Source organism: Sitodiplosis mosellana, unplaced genomic scaffold, assembly GCF_009176505.1.
Source record: "Sitodiplosis mosellana isolate CC-2019 unplaced genomic scaffold, AAFC_SMos_1.0 Smas_scaffold_44, whole genome shotgun sequence".
Classification (NCBI taxonomy): Eukaryota; Metazoa; Arthropoda; class Insecta; order Diptera; family Cecidomyiidae; genus Sitodiplosis; species Sitodiplosis mosellana.
The window spans coordinates 249387-270035 of NW_022595286.1; the positions used below are offsets into that span (position 1 = coordinate 249387).

The 20649-nt window shown below is 36.2% G+C and overlaps 1 protein-coding gene across 6 annotated transcripts in view; it reads right to left on the reverse strand.

Moving 5' to 3' along the window:
- LOC129569812 (basement membrane-specific heparan sulfate proteoglycan core protein) overlaps positions 1 to 20079 on the reverse strand; it is a 30833-nt gene extending 10754 nt beyond the window's left edge. For 2 of the 6 annotated variants that reach the window (XM_055448982.1, XM_055448980.1), the window contains exons 1-32: positions 19925 to 20078; positions 19569 to 19726; positions 19205 to 19304; positions 18346 to 18498; positions 17778 to 17912; positions 17142 to 17277; positions 16882 to 16967; positions 16363 to 16512; positions 15693 to 15845; positions 15094 to 15257; positions 14893 to 15004; positions 14596 to 14715; positions 12835 to 12960; positions 12579 to 12692; positions 11685 to 11768; positions 11451 to 11465; positions 10861 to 10994; positions 10538 to 10631; positions 9671 to 9883; positions 8538 to 9406; positions 7960 to 8397; positions 6796 to 7896; positions 6573 to 6707; positions 5779 to 6486; positions 5472 to 5634; positions 3926 to 4062; positions 3575 to 3746; positions 2026 to 2901; positions 1188 to 1781; positions 682 to 923; positions 334 to 436; positions 40 to 178 (exon numbers count right to left, since the gene is read on the reverse strand). In XM_055448982.1, the coding sequence (XP_055304957.1) occupies positions 40 to 178; positions 334 to 436; positions 682 to 923; positions 1188 to 1781; positions 2026 to 2901; positions 3575 to 3746; positions 3926 to 4062; positions 5472 to 5634; positions 5779 to 6486; positions 6573 to 6707; positions 6796 to 7896; positions 7960 to 8397; positions 8538 to 9406; positions 9671 to 9883; positions 10538 to 10631; positions 10861 to 10994; positions 11451 to 11465; positions 11685 to 11768; positions 12579 to 12692; positions 12835 to 12960; positions 14596 to 14715; positions 14893 to 15004; positions 15094 to 15257; positions 15693 to 15845; positions 16363 to 16512; positions 16882 to 16967; positions 17142 to 17277; positions 17778 to 17912; positions 18346 to 18498; positions 19205 to 19304; positions 19569 to 19726; positions 19925 to 20048 (8048 nt within the window). In that variant the 5' untranslated portion in view covers positions 20049 to 20078. Of the gene's footprint in view, positions 1 to 39; positions 179 to 333; positions 437 to 681; positions 924 to 1187; positions 1782 to 2025; positions 2902 to 3574; positions 3747 to 3925; positions 4063 to 5028; positions 5188 to 5471; positions 5635 to 5778; positions 6487 to 6572; positions 6708 to 6795; positions 7897 to 7959; positions 8398 to 8537; positions 9407 to 9670; positions 9884 to 10537; positions 10632 to 10860; positions 10995 to 11450; positions 11466 to 11684; positions 11769 to 12578; positions 12693 to 12834; positions 12961 to 14595; positions 14716 to 14892; positions 15005 to 15093; positions 15258 to 15692; positions 15846 to 16362; positions 16513 to 16881; positions 16968 to 17141; positions 17278 to 17777; positions 17913 to 18345; positions 18499 to 19204; positions 19305 to 19568; positions 19727 to 19924 lie in introns of all 6 variants that reach the window. The other 4 variants (XM_055448983.1, XM_055448981.1, XM_055448979.1 and 1 more) reach the window with 3 other exon arrangements.
- Between the last annotated feature and the right edge of the window lie 570 nt (positions 20080 to 20649).

Sequence of the window (20649 nt, forward strand, 5' to 3'; positions counted from 1 at the left end):
AAATCAATTTTCCATCTTTCGAATGAAATTTTATCTTACTGTGGGAGTGGTCGATGGTCTTCATTGTGCCATTCAACGTAAATTGGTTCATCACCAGTGGCATTGCAGAGGATGTATACGCGTTCACCACTTCGTACGGTTAATGGCATTTCTGGGTACAAGGTAATCCTTGGCAATTCTGTGGAGAACAATCAAACAGTTAGTTGGTTGGTAAACAAATGGCTTTGTCTTCGTTGAAGATCTCTTTCAAAGGAACACTTAGCTGTCTGCTTTGAGGGCTCATTACCAAAGTTACAAAAAAAAGTTGTGTATGCCATGAATCAATAAGCTTACCAACAACAATGAGTTCAGTGGTGACAAGTGGGTAGTCGCCATGTACTTCGTGCACAATACATTCATAAATACCAGCTGCATCCTTTTGTGTGTAGTTCATAATCTGTAAAAAAAAGTTCAATTAATTAATCTAAATATATTTTTACACACAAATTTTGAACATGTTGATGAAAGGCGCAATTTTTTGATCTTGTTTTTGTTATCTAACTGAAGAGACCAGTTAAATATAAGAAGAAATTGCACTAAAATTGAACAGTTAAAAAAACTTGATAAACATTCGAATCGTTACAAGTTCTTCCAATTTTTTTTAAAGAAAATCGTTAATCAAAAACTTAAACAAGGACATACCAAATCACCGCCAGAAAGATGTGAGCCTCTTGGTAATGGTTGACCATCTTGACGTCTCCAAGATGTGCGTCGGTTATAGTTTTCGATTTGACATGAGATTTTTGTGCTGTCGCCTACGGCCACTTTGTATTGCTGTGGGCGATTTTCTGGCCTATAATCTGGACGTTGAGTATTTTGACGATAGTCAGGTCTGTACGGTGGTTGTGGACGTTGTTCGTTAATTTCGTCTTTGTCATGCGAACCTTGATTGAAATAAAAATGAACGATTATTAGAGGCTCGCTAACGCTTTCAATGGGTAAAAAAAATGAAAAAAAAAATTAGCGATATGATCGATACCTTTCCATCGAAATCTAACTATGTTAAGCAGCATTATGAAAAGGAAATGATTCATTTTACAATAACATGTTTTTGGCTTGATGTTAGAAAATTTCATTTTTATCATTCTAGCCAAAGCCTGAACGGTATCAATCTTATGATATTGTATTGAATGGGTTATTAAACTTACCAACATCGCCACGTTTCTGTTGAACTATAACGGTGATGTACTTTTGATCTTCGCCGGCTTCGTTTCTAGCATGGCAAATGTATGTGCCCTCATCACTGCGATCGGCATTGTATTTTTGAATCAAGCTTTGAGATGCTGAACCAATTGGAGTTGGTGCTCCTCGTGAAAAGGTATCTTCAGATTGTATTTGCTCGGGTCGTTTCCATTGTACTGTTGGTGATGGTTCGCCTTCGGCGAAACATTCCAGCTTCAATTCATCGCCTTCAGTGATAGTCCATTCTTGTGTTTCGGGCAAAATGCGAATGATTGGTGGTTGTTGCACGTGAATGGCTGACGTTTGGCTTGATTCACCGGCAATATTTGAGGCACGGCATTCATATTGTCCAGCATCTTCGAATGTAATGTTCGAAATCAAAATAGTTCCAGCGTATTTCTCTTCAACACGGCTTGAAAGTGGTCGGCGATCTTGACGTGACCAAACCACAGTTGGTGTTGGAATACCGGCAATAGCACGACAGCTCAACATTGCTGATTCACCCACACGAACGGTTTGTGGGTCACGTGGATAGATTTCAACGACTGGTGCCTCGCGTGCTGTGAAAATGATATGGAAATTAGTTTGTTTGAGTTTTGAAATAAAAAAAAATGGAAAAAAATTAGGAAAATCAAAAAAGTTGAAATAAATCGACATTTAAATTGTACAATTGCTCAAAAATTACCGATTCCCTTTTTGAAATCTTGAACGAAAGACATGCGAAATAAATTCAAAGCACATATTCAACTGTTGAACAGATTTGTTTTCAATTATTGCTTTGGCAATCAAAAAAAAGATACTTACGTTCAATATCGATAACAGTGCTGGTTTCGGTGGATTGTCCATTCGATGTGACTGTGCATTGGTAAATACCGCGATTGTGTGGTTGAGCGTTGATAATTTTCAAAATGTTGCCAATTTGTTGGCAATTCGATGCGAGATCTTCATGAATCTTAGCCCAGACAACGGTTGGATATGGATAGCCAGATGCTTCACAAGTCAAACTAAAATCGGAGCCTTGAACCACAGTGTACAATTCTTCAAGTGGTTTTACTCTTGGTGGTTCCAATTGTCCAGTTGAACTGTCAGTGATGACAACGTCGATCACTTCCGAAGATGTACCAGGTGGTTGATTTGGTCCTGATGGTGATGATGTACAAGTGTAACGACCGCTATCTTCAACGCGTACGTTTTCAATGGTGAGAATGCCGTTTTTGACATCAATATGAGCTGGCAATTGTTGCTCTCCAGCCTTATTCCAAACCAATGTAGCATAGACATTTATACTGTTACGGCAAGTCAAAACAAGAGCATCGCCTGGACGACCATGGAAGTTGCCTGGTTGAATTGAAACTTCACGACCGGGCTGTGGCTGTGGTGGTGGTCGTGGTGGTGGATTTGATTCACGAACATAAACACGCAACACGCCGCTATCATCACCATATTGATTACGTGCGATACATTGGTAGTCACCGGCATCTGAACGACGAACTTGATTGAATCGAAGCCATGGTCCCGAAATGTATGCGTCTGGTGATAGCTCTCCATCCAATCGAGTCCAATAGAATGTGACTGGAGTTGACGATTGTGCAACGCACTCAACATCAGCTGGCGAATATTCGTTGACATCGAGATGAGTTGGACGTAATTCAACACGTGGCTTGCTGACAGCACCTCCACCTGAATTGGATTTATGAAAAGAGTTTTTTTTTTAGAATAAATTGTTTACTTTGAATATTTTAACGAATTTTTGTAAGAAGAATTGAGCAAAATTGAAATTAACTCAAAATGAAGCGCTTGTCTAAACGCAACTTAATATCAGTTGAACATGCCAAATATTAACGATGATATAATAATAAACCGATGGGAAAATTGAATCAAAATTTTCATTTAAAAATTAGTTATTAATTTTAACCTTTGAGAACAGATTTTTTAAATTCCTCCGAGAATGCTTTGCATTAAAAGTTGGAAGATAAAGAGATTTTTATTAGTTTAAAATGTTTTTTGCTAAGTTTTTCGCGTTTTTCATTCAAATTGGAAAGAACACCGAAAGTCGCTACTGAAGGAATTGAACTACGCATTTATATTGTATGGGAGAATTCACTCATTTGCGTCCTTCTTTGTGGGAGTTCCAATTTGAATCAGAGATTTGAATGAGATCAAAATGAATTGGAATCAACTACAGGTGTGCCCCGATTGTTTCAACCGTATTTATGCTTTGTTTGTCTTCATAGTTACAACCAATTGGTATGGATAAGGTATCCATTACCGGAGGTTGAAACAATCGATGCCCGTCTGTATTCATGGAATCAATTTAGTTCGACATATTGAATTTTCGAAGAATTTTTCCTACCTCCAACAGTGATTGTAACGCGTTGTTCGAAGCGTTCATCAGTTTGTGCTTGACAGACATAGACACCGCTATCAACATGTTGAACATTTGTGATTGTAAGAACGCCATGTTCTTGGTATGATCGCTCTGGAAGTGATCCATCGGCCTTCTTCCAAACAACTGTGATTGGAACCTAATGGAAAGAGAAATAGTAGTTATTGAAAAAAAATACAATAAAAAATAAATTTTCAATATTAAAAGTATTTTGATAATAGTCATTCACATAAAATCTTTTAATGATTCAATTTGATTCAAATAAATAATTTTAGAAATGTCTTCTTTTGAATTTCATTCATATAAAAGTTATCTTACGCGTTGAATGTTGTGATATGCTGTACATGGCAATCGAACAGTCTCTCCGACTTCGATGATTTGAATAACTGGTGATGAGATCACGACCGAAATAGTTGGTGGAACTGGGCGTTGAGTTGTAACTTGAGTATCGTAGTCTTGGAAAATGTAAATAAATATCTTTAATATTCGATTTTTCTATTTGATTAGGTATATTTCGTCCACAATTTGTTATTTAATTAGTAATAAAATATTCGATGGAAAAAATGTGTTATTAACGATTCAAAATAAATGGATTAGTCACGGTTCGGGTAAAACGAATGATTTTTTTTTGCTAATAAGCGAATTCGTTTTTTTAGAGTGGTTGATTTTTTTTCAAAATATTTTTTTCGTGGAATCGATCTGGATTAGATCATGAAATTTGAATGGAAAAATAGATAATTTTCATGGAAAGGTGGACAAAATGGGAATTTCGAAATCAAATGAATATTTTGATACAAAAACATGATTCAATGTAAGACTAAAATATTTGTATTATGATATTTATACGATATTTGTCTTCACCGACCCTTGTTTGCTTTAAGGGACATATAATCATTCGTCGAACAAAAAATGCATGCAATTATTATTTTTTCATTTTCTTTTATCATACACTCCACTGCCGTGAGCAATTTTTCCAAGACTATATGTGTTTTCTAGCTTAAAATTTCAACTAATTCAATGTATGCAAGGTTTCATTCACAGCTAGATTCCATTGATAAATGGAACCATTTCTCAACTCAAACATACAATGAATTTAGAAACATAAATCCATTGAGGAAAAAAATATTCACGGCTAAATATGTACAATATGAGGAGTAGTTTGGTTCTGACTCAAATCGGAAGTATTTTTTTTTTAATTTCTATCGAAATCAACTTTTGAATTTTACTACCTTTAAAAGTCATTCCAAAATCTTTTTTTAATTACAAAAAAGCACAAGGATTCGAAGGACGGTTCACAAAGACAATTGTGATTGAATATATACAAATCATGTTCTAAAATTCAAACATGAAAGAAAATAGCAATTTCTATACACACACGTAGAGAAGTAGAATTGAAAGAGAAAAAAAAACTGTGTTTGAACCTGGCACTCTTCGTAATTCGCCGATAGCTTTGGTTCCTTTTGAATCATATACTTTGTATGACTTTTGATGATCATTAACCGAATGGAAAATGTATAACATATAGTCATACACAGAATTTGTGTTCGATTCTTTTGCACGATGCTCATAATATTTGCTTGCTACATTTCAATTCGTTTCGAAGGATGAGGGGATTTTTCAGGGTTTAGAAAAAATCGATGATAATTAAATTCAAATGAAAAAAGAAATGGGAAAATGGTAAATTAAAGTAAAAAAAAAATTATAAAAATGATAAGTTAAATAAAGAAAACTATTAGGAAAGTGATAAATATAAAAAAATATTAAAAATGAAAAATAAAAAACCAGGAAACCAATGGATGTTTCAATGCAAAAATGCTGTGAGGAAGTTAAATGAATGCAATTGTTTCGATATAGATTGACATACCAGTGCATCTGTCTCCAGCATATCCCGGATGACAGTGGCAAAGAACGTTTCCATTGCTTTCCAATAAGCATGAGTCGGCATTTTCACATGGGCATCGGCTGCAAGTGCCCAAAAGTCCGGCGGTACGGTTGTTTGTGTCACGGTAGTAGAAGTGGTCGCAAGACTGAAAAAACAAATTTTTTTTACCTTAATCAAAAGGGCTTCAGATTTTTTGGTCTATGCTATGGCTTCTTGATTCATTTTGAAAATTCAAAACATAATTTCGATGAAGAAAACGAAAAAAAAAAATCGTTCCCATTTAACTTACCTCACAGCTTGTACCAGTGTAGCCTTCTGGACAACGGCAAATTTCGACATCATTAACTGGTATTTGACCGGTGTTTTGTGGGACGGCTGTATCAAGAACAACATCACTCAAATGCACCTGTGAAACTCCCTCTTTCAGAGTGGCACGCACCAAAACCGTTTCCAAATTGCTCAAAACGGTGAGTAAATCAGCGCGTGAAGCAACTCTTGGGCCTCCTTGATCGATGCTTTGCCAGTCCGATTCCTTGATGTGAGCTTCGGTTCGGTTTTCATTTGGATTGGCACGAGTCCAAACCAAAGTCAATCCATTACCGCGAATAATGATGTCTTGATCTGGAATGTATGTGCCATATGCTTCGTTTTCAATGGAGAACGACAAATATCCGCCATAAGATTTGAGCTGATTGCCCAAGAAGCGTTGTGGAAGGCTCCAATAGTAAGTGTTACCATCGTAAATACGGTTTGACAGTTTGTTGGTGGCAAAATCGATGACTGGCTCTTCTTTCGATTGAACATCACCGATACGGTTGGTGAGTGGGAATTTGTCATCGAAAATGATGGCTGGAATTTGTTGACGATACAAACGTGAAGCTGAGCATGAGCGTGTTGCACCCGAACAGAAGCATTCAGTGCATCCAAGTGGATTGGCTGGATCCAAGTTGTAGGTACCTGGACGGCATTGGTCACAGCGATGGCCGATTACATTTGGCTGTAATTTGAATTGGATTAATTTTGGTTTGCAAAATCTAGATTTCCAAACGAATAATTTGTGTCGAAGACTGTGAGTGTTCTTACTGGGCATTGGGTGATTGTTCCGTGTCCATGAGATTCATCGGTTGAACAATCGTATGATGTTCCACGAGTTGCGTCGCCTTCGAAACCACCGGCGCATCGTTCACAATGCTCACCTTCGGTATTGTCACGGCAGTTCTAAATGGCACAAGCAAAAAATATGAAAAGAAATTAGTAAGTGAACGTCTTCTTCACTCTTATAGACTTTTCCAACAGCTTGACTTACATGGCAAACGCCATTTTCGGCATCGCATTCATCTGAATGTCCGTTACAATCGCATGGTTCGCACAAACCCAAGTAAAGACCACTTTGGCTGCGTTTGTAGCCAGGAGCGCAATCTTCACAACTGGTACCTTGATGACCTGGTGGACATATACATTGTTCAACTTCCGAGGCACGGGCTGGATTTCCAGTGTAGTGTGAGCTGGCCGTATCCAAAATGACTGAAGACAAAGCGGCTTCATCAGTTGTGGTCGTGTATGTTGCTTTGATGAAAATATCCGATACATCGGCCAAAGTCATGAGCAAATGTTCACGATTGATTGTATTTCCATCGATACGTTGCCAGTTCTCTTCCAAAAGTGGTACAACATACGATTGTGAAATGCTTGGGGCGATTTCATCGCGACGATAATGCAAAATGGTGATATCGTTCAAACTGCGAATGACCACATCGGGTGCGTTGTTTCGTGACATAATACCACCAGGTGTTGGCACATATCGAATGGTGTAGTTGAGATTTCCACCATACGATGTGATTTTGTTACCGGCAAAACGTGATGGCAAACGCCAGAAATAAACATCTGGATCACCAGCCAAATTTTGAATTAAAACTTCATTGTTGTATGTGCTAACCTCAAGATCACTTTCTTGTGGACTTTCGAAATCGGTAATCAAAGCGAATTCATGACGGTTCGGGGCGAATGTAGCGACAGTCGAGTCTCTGTACAATGAACTGCTGGTACATGTTTGGCTCACACCGTTACAGAAGCATTGAATGCATCCGGTACTCCATCTTGGACTCAAGAAGAATGAATGGATTGAGCATTGATCACAGCGGGCGCCAGCTACATGTTCTTTACATTCGCAACGACCATCTGGGTGTTGACGAAGTGTTCCGCGTGGGTCACAGTGTGAAACTGGTGGTTGTTCGGCTGAGCATGAACCGCCTGGCAACAATGGATTACCGACAAATCCTTGAGCGCATTGTTCGCAACGACGACCAGTGTATCCACGGTTACAATTGCAAACTGGTTCACCATCTGGACCCAAGTAGCACGTACGGGCAAAGTTATTTCCACTGGTTGTTGATGGACATGGGCATGGCTGTGGATAAAAAAGATTGCAAATTAGAATGGCGTCAAAGTTGAAAATTACTCAAGTACTCACTTTGCATGGAATCTTTCGGTATGGATCGCCATAAGTTCCTGGTTGGCATGGTTCTTCATCACGAATACAACGGCCTAACCAAGCACCGCTTTCTTGACGGGTATATCCAGGTGCGCAAGACTCACAGCTCAAACCTGAGTAACCAGCCGGGCATCGACACTCTTCGACAAGTGATGCAGATCCAAGACCTTGATCGGTGACAGCGGCTGAATCCATTACAATGTGCAACAATTCAACTTCACGTTGAACAGTATCGATGTATTGCAATCGAATCAAAACATTTTCCACTTGAGCCAATGTCATCATGATTTCTTCACGTGAAGCCAAACTTCCATCAGGTTTGTACCATTGACCCGGTACAAACGAAACGGATACTGAATTACGAATACCCTCTTCGATAGGGTTTGGACTGCGGTAAACCAAGATTTTATTATTACCCTGAAATTATCAAAAATTCACATTAAATACATTTCAAAGTAGGAAATTGAAGGTGTCATCAATTAGGAAGCATCGTTAAGCAAAAGTAACAAAGAAAAAACTGATGTCACAAGCTCAATCAAAACTAAAATCGAACTCACCTTAATGATGACGTCTGGTGCATCATTTGAATTGCCACGTCCGCTATATTCAACGTCGTATTTGAATGTGCCACCGTATGATTTCAATTGATTGCCCAGATAATCGCTTGGGAGTGCATAGTATGGCAATTCACCGGACACCGGTAAATTGGTCAATCTCAATTGAACGCCATGGCGTGTTGCGAGCAAATCGTGTTTATCAAACATGTTGTTGATGCTAATCGATTGTTGTCCAGCCCATGGGCCATGCACACCGACCACTGTAAGCGATGTTACCGGTGGTGGAAGGGCATATGTGAACAAATCGGCACTTTTACATGCCGTTGATGCACCGAAACAGAAGCAATTGATACATTCTTCGGGTCGACTGGCTTTGTCGTTGAAGAATCCATTTGGACAAACTGATTCTTCGCCGGTTACGGTTAAAATGGTGTCTGGAACAACAAATTCAGTGCCTTGGCTGTTGAGCAATTCACAAGAGTAGGCACCAGAATCTTCGACAGCGATATATGGACAAATCAAAACACCGTATCCATTGTGGGTGGTGGTGGTACATTTTTCTGGGATATGACCCCAGTTCAAACGCCACAATACCAAAGGTGTTGGAACACCGACAGCGCGACATGAGATGTTGAATGTTTCCCCTGGTCGCAAGTAAACACTTGGTGGTGGTGGTTGAGCAACGGTCGGTTTGGTGCAGCCAACTTCATCAGATCCGTCGAAACAATCAACGTGAGAGTCACATTCGAATGATTTTGGAATGCATTGACCGCTTCGGCATTGATATTCACTGGCAGTGCAGATCGAGCCTGGTGCAGCGGTTCCACAACCTTGTTCGTCAGAACCGTCTTCGCAATCATTTTCGCCGTCTTCGCGCGCAATCGTTTCGTCATGGATTGGATTAGATGGAGAGAGAAGAAAAAGAAAATCAATATGTAATACAGTGAACAGTGCATCGACGATAGTCTAAAAATGAATCAAAATGAAAGTTCAATCGGGCCAACGCAATACTTTACAAAAGAAGGAACGATTTGAGCAAAAGATGCAGTTTCAATAAAAAAATGACGATCAAAAGCAAAACTTGAGGCAAACTAAGATGAAATTCAAATAATCCCTATGAAACACAAACTCACCGCATCGCCATGTTTTCAAAACACATTTGTTGTTGCCGCATTTGAATTCGTTTGGTTGACAACGTCCGTTATCAGTGCAGCTAGATTCATCTGATCCATCAGCACAGTCGTTGCGGCCGTTGCAAAGTGCACTCTTAGCAATGCACTGGCCATTCATACAGGTAGCCTCGTTCACTGAACAGGCTGATGGTGGCCGAACCCATATTGGATCGCCTATGTGAAAAACAAACAAAAATTAATACCCAAATTCACAGCATATTTCAATGGGTTAAACAGTTTTTTCCTCTTGACTATAAAATTGAGAACCGCTTGCGGTTTCCCGATTAAAATTGAGAGAAATTAATTACCCGATGACATTCGTCACAAAAATCATTATAGTGAGAGCGTGTAAAAAGACACAATTTCAGGATTAAGTTTTTTAATTAAATTTCAATAAGGTCAAGTTTTTTTCTTACTGACTTGAACTTGTTTCAATCAAACTACTTCAACAGACCTGGGCTAAAAAATTCGAAACCGATATGCGGAACAGTGCCGTACTTGATTTTTTTATTCGGTCTCATAAAATCGTATAGAATCCATACTTTTGTGTGCGTGCAAAATTTGTTTGGAATGATTAATAATTGACATTGAGTGGATTTATTCATTTTTTGGTTTGTTTAATTTCAATTTATATCGTACTAAGACATTTTCTACTGAACGTTCATTTTTTCCACAATTTTTTCGAAAGATAATTCTTCAGTTGTTATTATTGGAATGTAATGCAAAAAGACTTGCATGAAAAAGCTTAATGTTCAATAGACAATGGTTTAATAAATCATTGGTTTATGTCTAGTTAGTTTAGTCGATGAATTAAATTCGAATACTTACGACGTTCAACTTGAAGTGTAACGCCTACTTGTGCACCAGGTGTTGATGGTGGGACACCGACAGCTTCGCAAATATAATCACCAGAATGTTCCAACTAATGAGGCAAAGAGGAAATTGAAGTAAATGTTTGGACATTTCAATTTTTATGAATAAAAAGTTTAAATATTTGGAAAAATCTAAGAAAACTCGGATAACTATTAAATTCATATTATAATTAAATAAAACTAAATGAAATAAAAAAAAAATAAACAAAAATCCCCGGTTGTCGAGAAAAGACTCTGAAATGTTGAAAAAAAGAAATGGAATTTTTCTTTTTTACTTACTCGAATATTCGGGATTTCCAAACGTCCAGCAACATCTTTTGAGCCGAGTGGCAGTTGACGACCACCTGATCGAGTCCATCGAACTGGCAAACGTAGCGCACCTTCATCACGACATTGAAATACAACTTCCAAGCCTAAAAACAATTCAATTTCAATTTCAATTAATAATTTTGTAAATTGCATTATTTTTCCTTTTGTTCAATGATCGTCTTCATGCGTTGAATTGAATTTAAATAAATTTTCACGCACAAAGTGTTTTTTCAAAAAAAAAAAATGAAAAGAATGATTAAATAAAAAAAAACAAGAATAATTTTATATATTTTTTTGGAATTATATTTGGCATCATTTATGAATAAAATGAGCAAATTCTTTGAAAATCATTTGTGGCGAAAAGTAAAACAAAACTTTATTTGAAATGGATGAAAAGGAAAACAAAAAGAAACATTCAGGGGAAATATTCCCTGACATGGTTGGTTCATTGCAGGAACATCAATAATTTCGGGGCATGCATTTATAGTATTAAATCGAATCAGATGAAATTGTTAGTACGTTGGCATGCATATTTCGATAGAGATTACAGCCACACTTACCCTCACGAATATATCCTTTTTTTTCGTGTGATTAGCATTGAAATTAATGGTTAAATATTGTAGTAAGAAAGAGTTTAGAATCAAATTATTATTATATTAAACACATTATTATTGGAGAGAATTGTTGGTTGTAGTCAGTGGAAAAGAGAAGCATTAGAGGTAAAAGTAAACAAGTACTCGAGAAAAGAAATAAGACATTAGAATTTTGATATATTTGAGAACACGTTGACTTACTTTCTTTGATAGTTTGATTGTTTGGATAGGTCTTCAATTCCACGCGATGAACTCCAGGCAGTGGGCTGGGTGGTCGTTGAGTTGCTGTAAATGAAATTCATACCAAAATTAATTTTTTTGAACATCAATAGCCCATTATTTACCAATCGATAGATTTTTCATACAAAATGTTCAACATTTCGAACAGTCGATAAATAATGGGTTGAAATTAGCAATGATTATTAATGATTTTCGAACAAAAAAAAAATGGGTTTGAGTAAAAAGTGGAATGTAAATTGAATTATTCTCTTAAATTAGTCTAGATTCAATTAAATCTGGAACATAAATTAAATCAATAAATTATGGTGTGCTGCACATTTACGTCCTGAATGTTAGATGTGCGACTGTTGACCGGTTAGTCCATTAGAAAATTGTCGGAGTTGGGAAAGGATTGTTGTGTTTTTAGTTGGTGTGCTCGATTTCGAGTAGGAGACAGAGAGATAGAGTGACTTACTATTTGTATCTTGGCAATCAAGTTCGTCGCTTGTATCATAAGGACAATCGTTTGCACCATTGCAACGCAATCGTTCATCGATGCACGGCCCATTTTCGCATCGAAACATATGCAAAAGACACTCTGTGCCAACATCTTCCTCCTCTTTTTATGTGTCAAGAGAATGTTTTTTTTTTCGTTTTTGGGTTTTTTTTGTACAATTTGAGCCGAAAAATTTTTGTAGAAATGTGGAATTGCCGATGAATGATGAATTTATATGAACAAATGAAAATTGAATAATAATTACACGTAATTTTGAAATTGGGCTCGTTAAGAGCCAACGCGATTTTTGAATGGGAATAGAACATATGAAAAGCTCAATGGAATGAAACAAGGCATTTAGAGAGAAATTATACACTTACGGCACCAACGTTCGTCCGAGTAATCTCTGCAATCATAACGTCCATCACAATAAGCCTTGGCAAGGATGCAATCTCCATTGTTACATTGCCATTCACCGGGGCGGCATCGACCTTCTAACAAAAACAAAATCGAAACAATAGACTCATATTCACTTGTTGTAACGCATGACATTCATGATCCATGAATGGAACACAAATATGATTGGGATAAGAAGCACAAAAAGAGGAGAAATAGAACAAAAAAAGTCACACTTACTTGGATGGCACACTTCAGGTGACTCATCGGATCCATCTTCGCAATCACGTCGGCTATCACATTTTTGTTGACCATGAATACATTGTCCATTTGCACATGTGAATTCATCATCTCGACACACAATGCCTGCATTTTCATTTCGACGAAAACCAATTAAATTGTGTTTAAAGCAAAATTTGAATGAACGCTAAACGATTTCCATATGGTGAAACGTGCAAGTAAAGCCAAATGTGTTACATGCAATCGGTTAAAAAACGACAGGTTAACCAAGGTGTTTCAGTTGAATTTTTGAATTATACACTATAATTTCAACGGGATTAGATTTTGGATTTTTTGGATTTTTCAGTACAAAGTTTTACCTAAAAAAAATCCTAATTCTAATCCATTTCAAATTATAGTGTACGTGAAAATGGAAAGAGGAAAAAGATTACATCGAAAGTACAGTAGAAAAATAGTAAAAAAAAACAATTACAACAACTATTCTTGCAGAGAACAATATTCGCAACTCTGAAGACTTGAGTTTGAAATAAAGCAAAGCGACATAGAATTGACACCCAAAGAATGAAAGAACAACTTATGAGCTCTTTATCCATAACTGAGACGGAAATAAATTAGAGCAAAAAAGAGACAAATAAATTTGCGAGCAAAAGTGACACAACTCAGCATTGAGTGGAAAAGAAGTTTTTTTTTTGCATTTTTCTCGTTACTGGAAATAGATAGCGACTAGGTGTCTTCGGCTTATTTGTATTTCTTTTTATTTTTTACAATAATGCCGAAGACACCTCGTCTCTATCTCTTTTCAGTAGTGAAAAAATGCAAAAAGAACTTCTTTTCCACTCAATGCTGAGTTATGTCACTCTTGCTCGCAACTTTATTTGTCTCTTTTTTGCTCCAAGTTTTTTTCCCGTCTCAGTTATGGATAAAAAGCTCATTAAGGCCTTTTATCTGATTGACAAAGCAATAAGTTGTTCTTTCATTCTATGGATGTCAATTGGTTTCTGTACATTTTTGAAAGGGTCATCTTCTGGGTCATTTTGTTTCAAAGAAAACATCAAAACGGGTTGAAAAACGAAATAAAAAAACGAACAACGTTAAAAAAGACAATAATTTGAGGAAATTTTTCAAAAAAAAAAACATTCAATTGTTCAAATTGAGAATATTGAAACAGAAAAGAAATTATTTCGAAGATAAAAAACATTTTCTCAAGTTATAAAAATTCATGAAAAGGTCTCAATTTTCCGATGGTTGTCAAAGGAGGAATTAAATTTTCTACAGTATTGAAAAAAATATTTACAAAAAGCTAATTTTTTCGAAGCAAAATACATAATTGCCAAACGATTACTAAACTATGTCTAAATTAAGCTGAGTATAGGCCTAACCGAAGCAGTTTTGTTCATCAGAAAAATCCTTGCAGTCATAAAATCGGTCACAAACCAATGTTTTGTTGATGCAATTCAAATCGAAGATGCATAAAAATTCGTTATCCGAACAATATCCTTTGTGGTTTTTTGTGTTTTTGATAATAAATTTGGTGCCACAAAAGATATGATTGTGTCAACAGGTGAGACAGTGAAATATTTAGTGCGAACAGTGAGTGTTTTTTTTTCAAATGTTTAGTTGAAGTATACATTTAAAGAAGAAGCAGTGGTAGAGTGTGAGAAAAATAGAATAATCCTGTGAGTTAAATTGCGTGAATTTGGTGCATTTTTGAGAATTTTTGTTTTTTTAAGAATAGAAATTGTTGAAATAGAATTAACTCACGGCAATTAAGTTCATCGGTACCGTCGCGACAATCTCGAACACGATCACATTGCTTTTCTTTTGGCAAGCAAACGTTGTCATCGCATTTGAATTCATTATCGGCGCATTGAGTTGGTGGTGCTGAAAATGAGAAAATATTGAAATATTAAATTTTAGCTAAAAAAATCTTTTAAGTGTTTCTATCGGGATAATTCGAGCACCGCGGTACTCTTCGATCAATAAAATCAAACAAAAATAGTAAAAAAGGTAAAAAACAATTGTTGAGAAAGAAAAAAAATCGAAGAGAGTTCAACTAACGTGGGCATCCGTATTCATCGTAACCGTCACTGCATTCGGAAATGCCGTTGCATCTATCGGCTATACCAAAGCAAGATTTGCGATCTGGGCAAGTGTACTCTGGGCAAGAAATCTGTAAAGAAATGATTTCGAAGAAGGGAAAACATTTAATTATCCATTTCGGTATGAAACAGCGAGCATCATGACAAAAAAAGAACTTACGTCTGGTGTTTGTGTGGTAATGGGGGTGGTGGTGGTGGTGGTGGTCGTAGTTGGGCAATTGTATTCATCGCGACCATCAGAGCATTCGTATTCACCATTGCAAAGGATGGATCTCGAGTGGCATTGGTTATCACATTCAATTTCATCTTCGCGGCAAAGTGGAGCTACACGGTTGGAATAGAGTAAGACAAAAATTAATTTTGAAATGGGTAATTAAATGCGTTGAACATAGAAGACAGAACACTGTTGAGCGCCCTTCGTATTGTGAGGCTTCTGTTTCAATTCAGAAGAAAAACAAAAAAGAAATATGATGAAAAGTGCATTTTATGTGCATAGCAAAATGGGCAACAAGCAGACATACGCTACACATAGATATAATAAATCAGCTAAAACATATAACAAAGTATGTACATTGTACAACATTTAGATAATAAATACATTTGGTGGTATTCTGGTAGTTAAACCTTACCCGTTGCTTCATTTTTTGCTACGTTGTTAAAGGTTTTTCCTCTCTTCGCCACGCACACAAAGTGTGTGAACGGCATGAATTTATACATAACCTAAGTGTATGTGCTGTGGACTGTTTGTTTACACTTTACCTTGTGGACCTTGTGGGCCCTGTGTCGATCCACAAACGCTTCCTTCATCGGAAGAGTCCGTACAATCGTTCGTTCCATCGCAAAGAAATTCTTCATTAATGCAATTTCCATTATCACAACGCCATTCATTATCACCGCATTCCGTTGGTTTGGCTATAGCATACGACAATTTATTTTTGTTTAAAACATAGACACATAAATATATAACAATAGCATCAATTTTTTTTTACAGACAGCAAACAGACACAAATCAGTTTGCATAGGATTTTTTTTTATGTCGGTTTTTGCAATACAAACATGCGGTGAATGAAAAAATGCGGTCGATTTTGAGCGCAATAACAAACATAAATATGAACATAAAAATGTGGAAAAAAATGAAGAAAAAAAACACAAACAAAAATTAAAAACTACAAAAATTATGCAAAAATGATTTGATTTTACAAACACAACAATGTCAAAAATGAGAGAGATGATTCTTGTTTTGCTTAGTTCATTGTTGATCTCGCAATTAACATGCTAAAACGTTCAAGTGTATGAGCTTTTTAATCACTAACGCAAATCAACTATGCAAAATTCGGTGGACAAGGGATAGAATTTAGTTCGCGCTTGTTGAGTGTCAATTTACATGCATTTTGCGTTAATTTTTTTTGCTGGTTTTGTATGAGCATACCAATGATTTTATTGTCATTGCCAATGTCGTTATCGTGACAGTGTAACTCGTCGGTGCCGTCACTGCAATGCCTGATGTTATCGCATAAAAGCTGCTTTTTCACACATAGACCATCGCCACAGCGAAACTCGTGCGCATTACATGAATAAGCTGAACAGAAAAACACATTCAATGAATATACCAAAAAAAAAACGGGTATTGAGACAAGCAATTTGGACAACATTGCATCAATATGAGGGTGCTACAATTCCACTCTGCTTTTTTCTACTATGTAGTGTTTTTTTTTTGATTGAAGTTAGTATCTTGTGTTCTTTTTGAATTAGTTGAATTTTTCGGTTTTCAAATTTTGCAGTCCAATTTGACGAGTTAATTGTTTATAAACATAAGATATAAATATCTTTCCCAATTTCGATAAAACCAAATCATTTCACTCCAAAATAATCGATCCAAAAAGGTCATGCTTAGATAAGAATAAATCACCCTTCAAAATTATACGTGAATTTCCCAATGATGACTTACCGCAATGGATTTCATCGCTAAGATCGGCACAATCGTGTATGCGATCGCAATGCTGTGTAGCCAATATGCAGTCACCATTGTGACATCTGCGATTCGGTTAGCAAATATTGAATTTTTGATGTGAGAGAGAGAGAGATAAGCGACGAGATGCATAATGAGACATAAGAAAAGGTGGGACAATTAATTAACATTTTATTGGACGAAATATTTGGGGCTGAAGTAAGGAGTGTTGGACATTGGCCAAGGTAAGTGTATCTTACTGAAAGGTTCCCGGTTGGCATGATGGGCATTTTAATTCGTCGCTACCATCCAAGCAGTCCTTGTGTCCATCACACTGAACTTCACTGTCAATGCACAGGCCGTTGCTGCACTGAAACTCGTGCTCAGCACAAGGTACTACGTGAGAAATTGAGATGAAGTGCTGTCAAGTTGGATAATTTAAGAAACGAGGTGGGAGAGGTTGTGAAGTGTTAGATTGTGGAAGATTTTTTAGTTTAGTTGGATTGAAATAGGTTGCACAAAAATGGATTTGATTGGCAAATCCATGAAAAGGTATTAGTTAGGTAAAAGTAAGAGAATTCGTCGCGTAAGCGACACTTGTTGCAAAGAACCCATTCTTGCTCAAAGAAGATCAATAAGAATAGAAATTTGTTTTGATAAAAATTTCGAAAGATTTTTTGTTCAAGGGATTCTTTCCATTTTGGAGTTAATTGGGAGAATAGAACGTTAGCACGGGAAATTTCCAATTTCCATTGGAAATTGAACTTTGTTCAAAAAAAAAGAGCCAATTGAAATTATTTGCTCTATTTCCATTGGAATTCAGGATGATTGGATGTTACTTTCAAAGATTGGAATTGTGTATGAGTCGGAGGAGAGATTATTACGAGTGCACCAACCTTCGTGAACATTATCACACTCTTTTTCGTCACTGCCATCCAAGCAGTCCACTACATTATCGCAGACTTGTGTCGATAGAATGCATTTGGTTTGATCGCATTGGAACTCCGAACCTAAGCAAAGCTCATTGTCGTCTATGTTCGATGACGATATTTGTTTTTGCGATGATGGTGATAATGATGATGATCAGTGGATGATAAACAAATGGAAAAGGAATGAAAAAGAGAAGAAAAAATGATACAAAAGCAATTCGATAGTACAAATCAGCAAAATAAAACTAAACGTAAAAAAAAACTTAAAATATTGTTCGGCTCAAGCAAAATTTGGTGCTATTTGTAATTAATGACTACTGAAAAATTTGTGCGTAAAATGTAAATGGGAAATTGCTTAAAATTTATGGGGAAACTCCCTTAGTGTTAGTCAAATGAATATAAATCATATAAACCAATGAACCAAATTTTCATTCTATTCCTAGAATCTACGGACGTCATAGCGTTAAATTTTAAATAAAAAAAAACGGTAAAAGGAAAGGAGTTAGAAAAGGGGCAAAAGCAATAAATAAAACACCTGAAGTGCCTGAGCAGAGATATTCGTCACTTCCGTCATCACAGTCAACCACTCCATTACAAAACTTGTACGATTCGATACACTTGCCGTCCGATACGCATTTTATCTCACCCATGGCACATGTCAAATCATTATTACCCGAATTGTGTGGAACTAGAAATATGTGCGGGACATGGTTTTTTTTGGTGTTCATTCAGAAGAAAAAATTGTGATCAATTGACAGAGAAAAAAAAACAATTTGTTTAACACGAAACAGTTACGGACGGTTTTTTGTTACGATTGGTGAGGTGGGGTGTAAACATGAAACGTTCAAAATTCATAACAGATGCACTGGGGATAAATGGGTTTATCGAAGTGATTATTTGGATTTCTAGTTTACAGGGGAACTATTTTTTTTATAAAATACTCAAATCTTTGATAAAAAAAAAGGTGTCAATTTCCACACAAAAAATCAAAAAATGTCAGATCACAATTGAAAAATGTTATAAAAAAAATTTTGTTAGTGAAAAATTTGAAATCGACAAAAAAAATGGAAATCGGTTATTGCACGTTATCCAGAAAATACGTGGAAAAAATGAGAATAAAATCGATTCATTCAAATTTCATCGATTTGTTATCTAAACGAAAATTCTATCGATAATTATCGATTCGGAAAAAACGGATTTTCAAAAGTTCGATCAAATGAGAATAAGATTCATCTTGGTCATTGATTTTAGTATAGGATGAAATTGAGGATTGTGTACAAATGAAGTTAACATATTAAAATATTAGCACAACCACACACAAGAACACACACATACACACACATACACACGGAAAAATAGTTAAGAACGAAGTGTCATTTGGTTTGGTGCCTTACCACAAACGATTTTACTCTCATCGCTATCGTCAATACAATCACTAATGCCGTCGCATTTTTTCGAAATATCCACACATCCACCACCTGTCAAGCATTTGAACTAAACGCGATTGAATTGAGCGCGCGCGCGAGTGAATTGAAAGTGTGTGTGCCATCATTTGAAGAGAATAAACAAATAGAATCAATCAACTGGGGTAAAATAAAAATCATTTCACAGCCAAAACTGGCCATTTACAACAGCAATAACAACAGGAAAAAGACCACAAATGCTAACCATTCTTCGAGAGAATGTTTATCCATTCATTATTACCGACTCAATTGAAGAAATTGTGAACGGCATCGTTGTCGTCACATTAAAACTAACCTGATCGGGAGTACATTGGCAAATGGAAGCCTCTTCATCTTTTCCATTTAAGCAATCATTCGTGCCATCACACACCGCCGAACGGTCCAAACATTGATTACTTTCATCAAAACATGCAAATTCACTTTGATCACACGTGGGATACTCGATGTTTCCCGCTAAAAAAAAAATGTCACAAAACAATACCAATATTTAACCGAATGAGACGGATTTTTTTTTCGGAAGATTTTCGAAAGTGAAAAAAAAGAGAAGAAGCCACGAACACAAAAGTAGTAAGACACAGAAGGCAGAGAAAAAAACACAGAAAAATAGAAAATAATTGAATGTTGAAAGAAATCGCGTAGAAGTTAAATTACGTGCACAGTCGAGTTCATCGGAACCATCGTTACAGTTCACAACATTGTTGCAGCGGAGCTTCCCATCAATGCAGGCACCGTTATTGCACTTAAATTTATCCTTAGAGCATGCATTAGCTGACATCGCATAGCACAAATTGATACAATTGTTGGTTTCATTTTGTAGGTTAATTGATTCCATTCCCCGCCCGAGGAACAATCACATATTCCCATTCAATCCATGATTTACATTTTAATTTATTTATGGTAAATTACCCGTGATTCAATCCATATCATTTAAGTAAAAATAAAAATAAAATAAAATAAAAATATGTTAATTTTTAATTAAATAATTATCCCATTAATAGCTATAAACTAGGGCTAATGAGTTAGTTGTATCAAGAAATCATATTATTTGAACACCACTTATCATTGAAACAATAATTGATAAAATATTTTTGGAATTTAATTTAATTTGATTCAATTTGTTTTAATTGATGATGATTTCTTGAATCAACGCTTTGGAAAAAAGGCAGGTACGCTAAATATGAAACCGATTTTCTGGCTTGAAACATCAATTGATATGAATATTTTGATATGAATTCATTGTATTTTTGAATATTTTCAATTTTCTTGAAGAAAAGCATTTTTTTTAATATTCCTCGACTTTGTACACTTTGGGAAAGATGTCGAAAGATTTTAAGTCTAGTCATTTTGTTCACATTTCCTTCAAGTCTGAACATTTT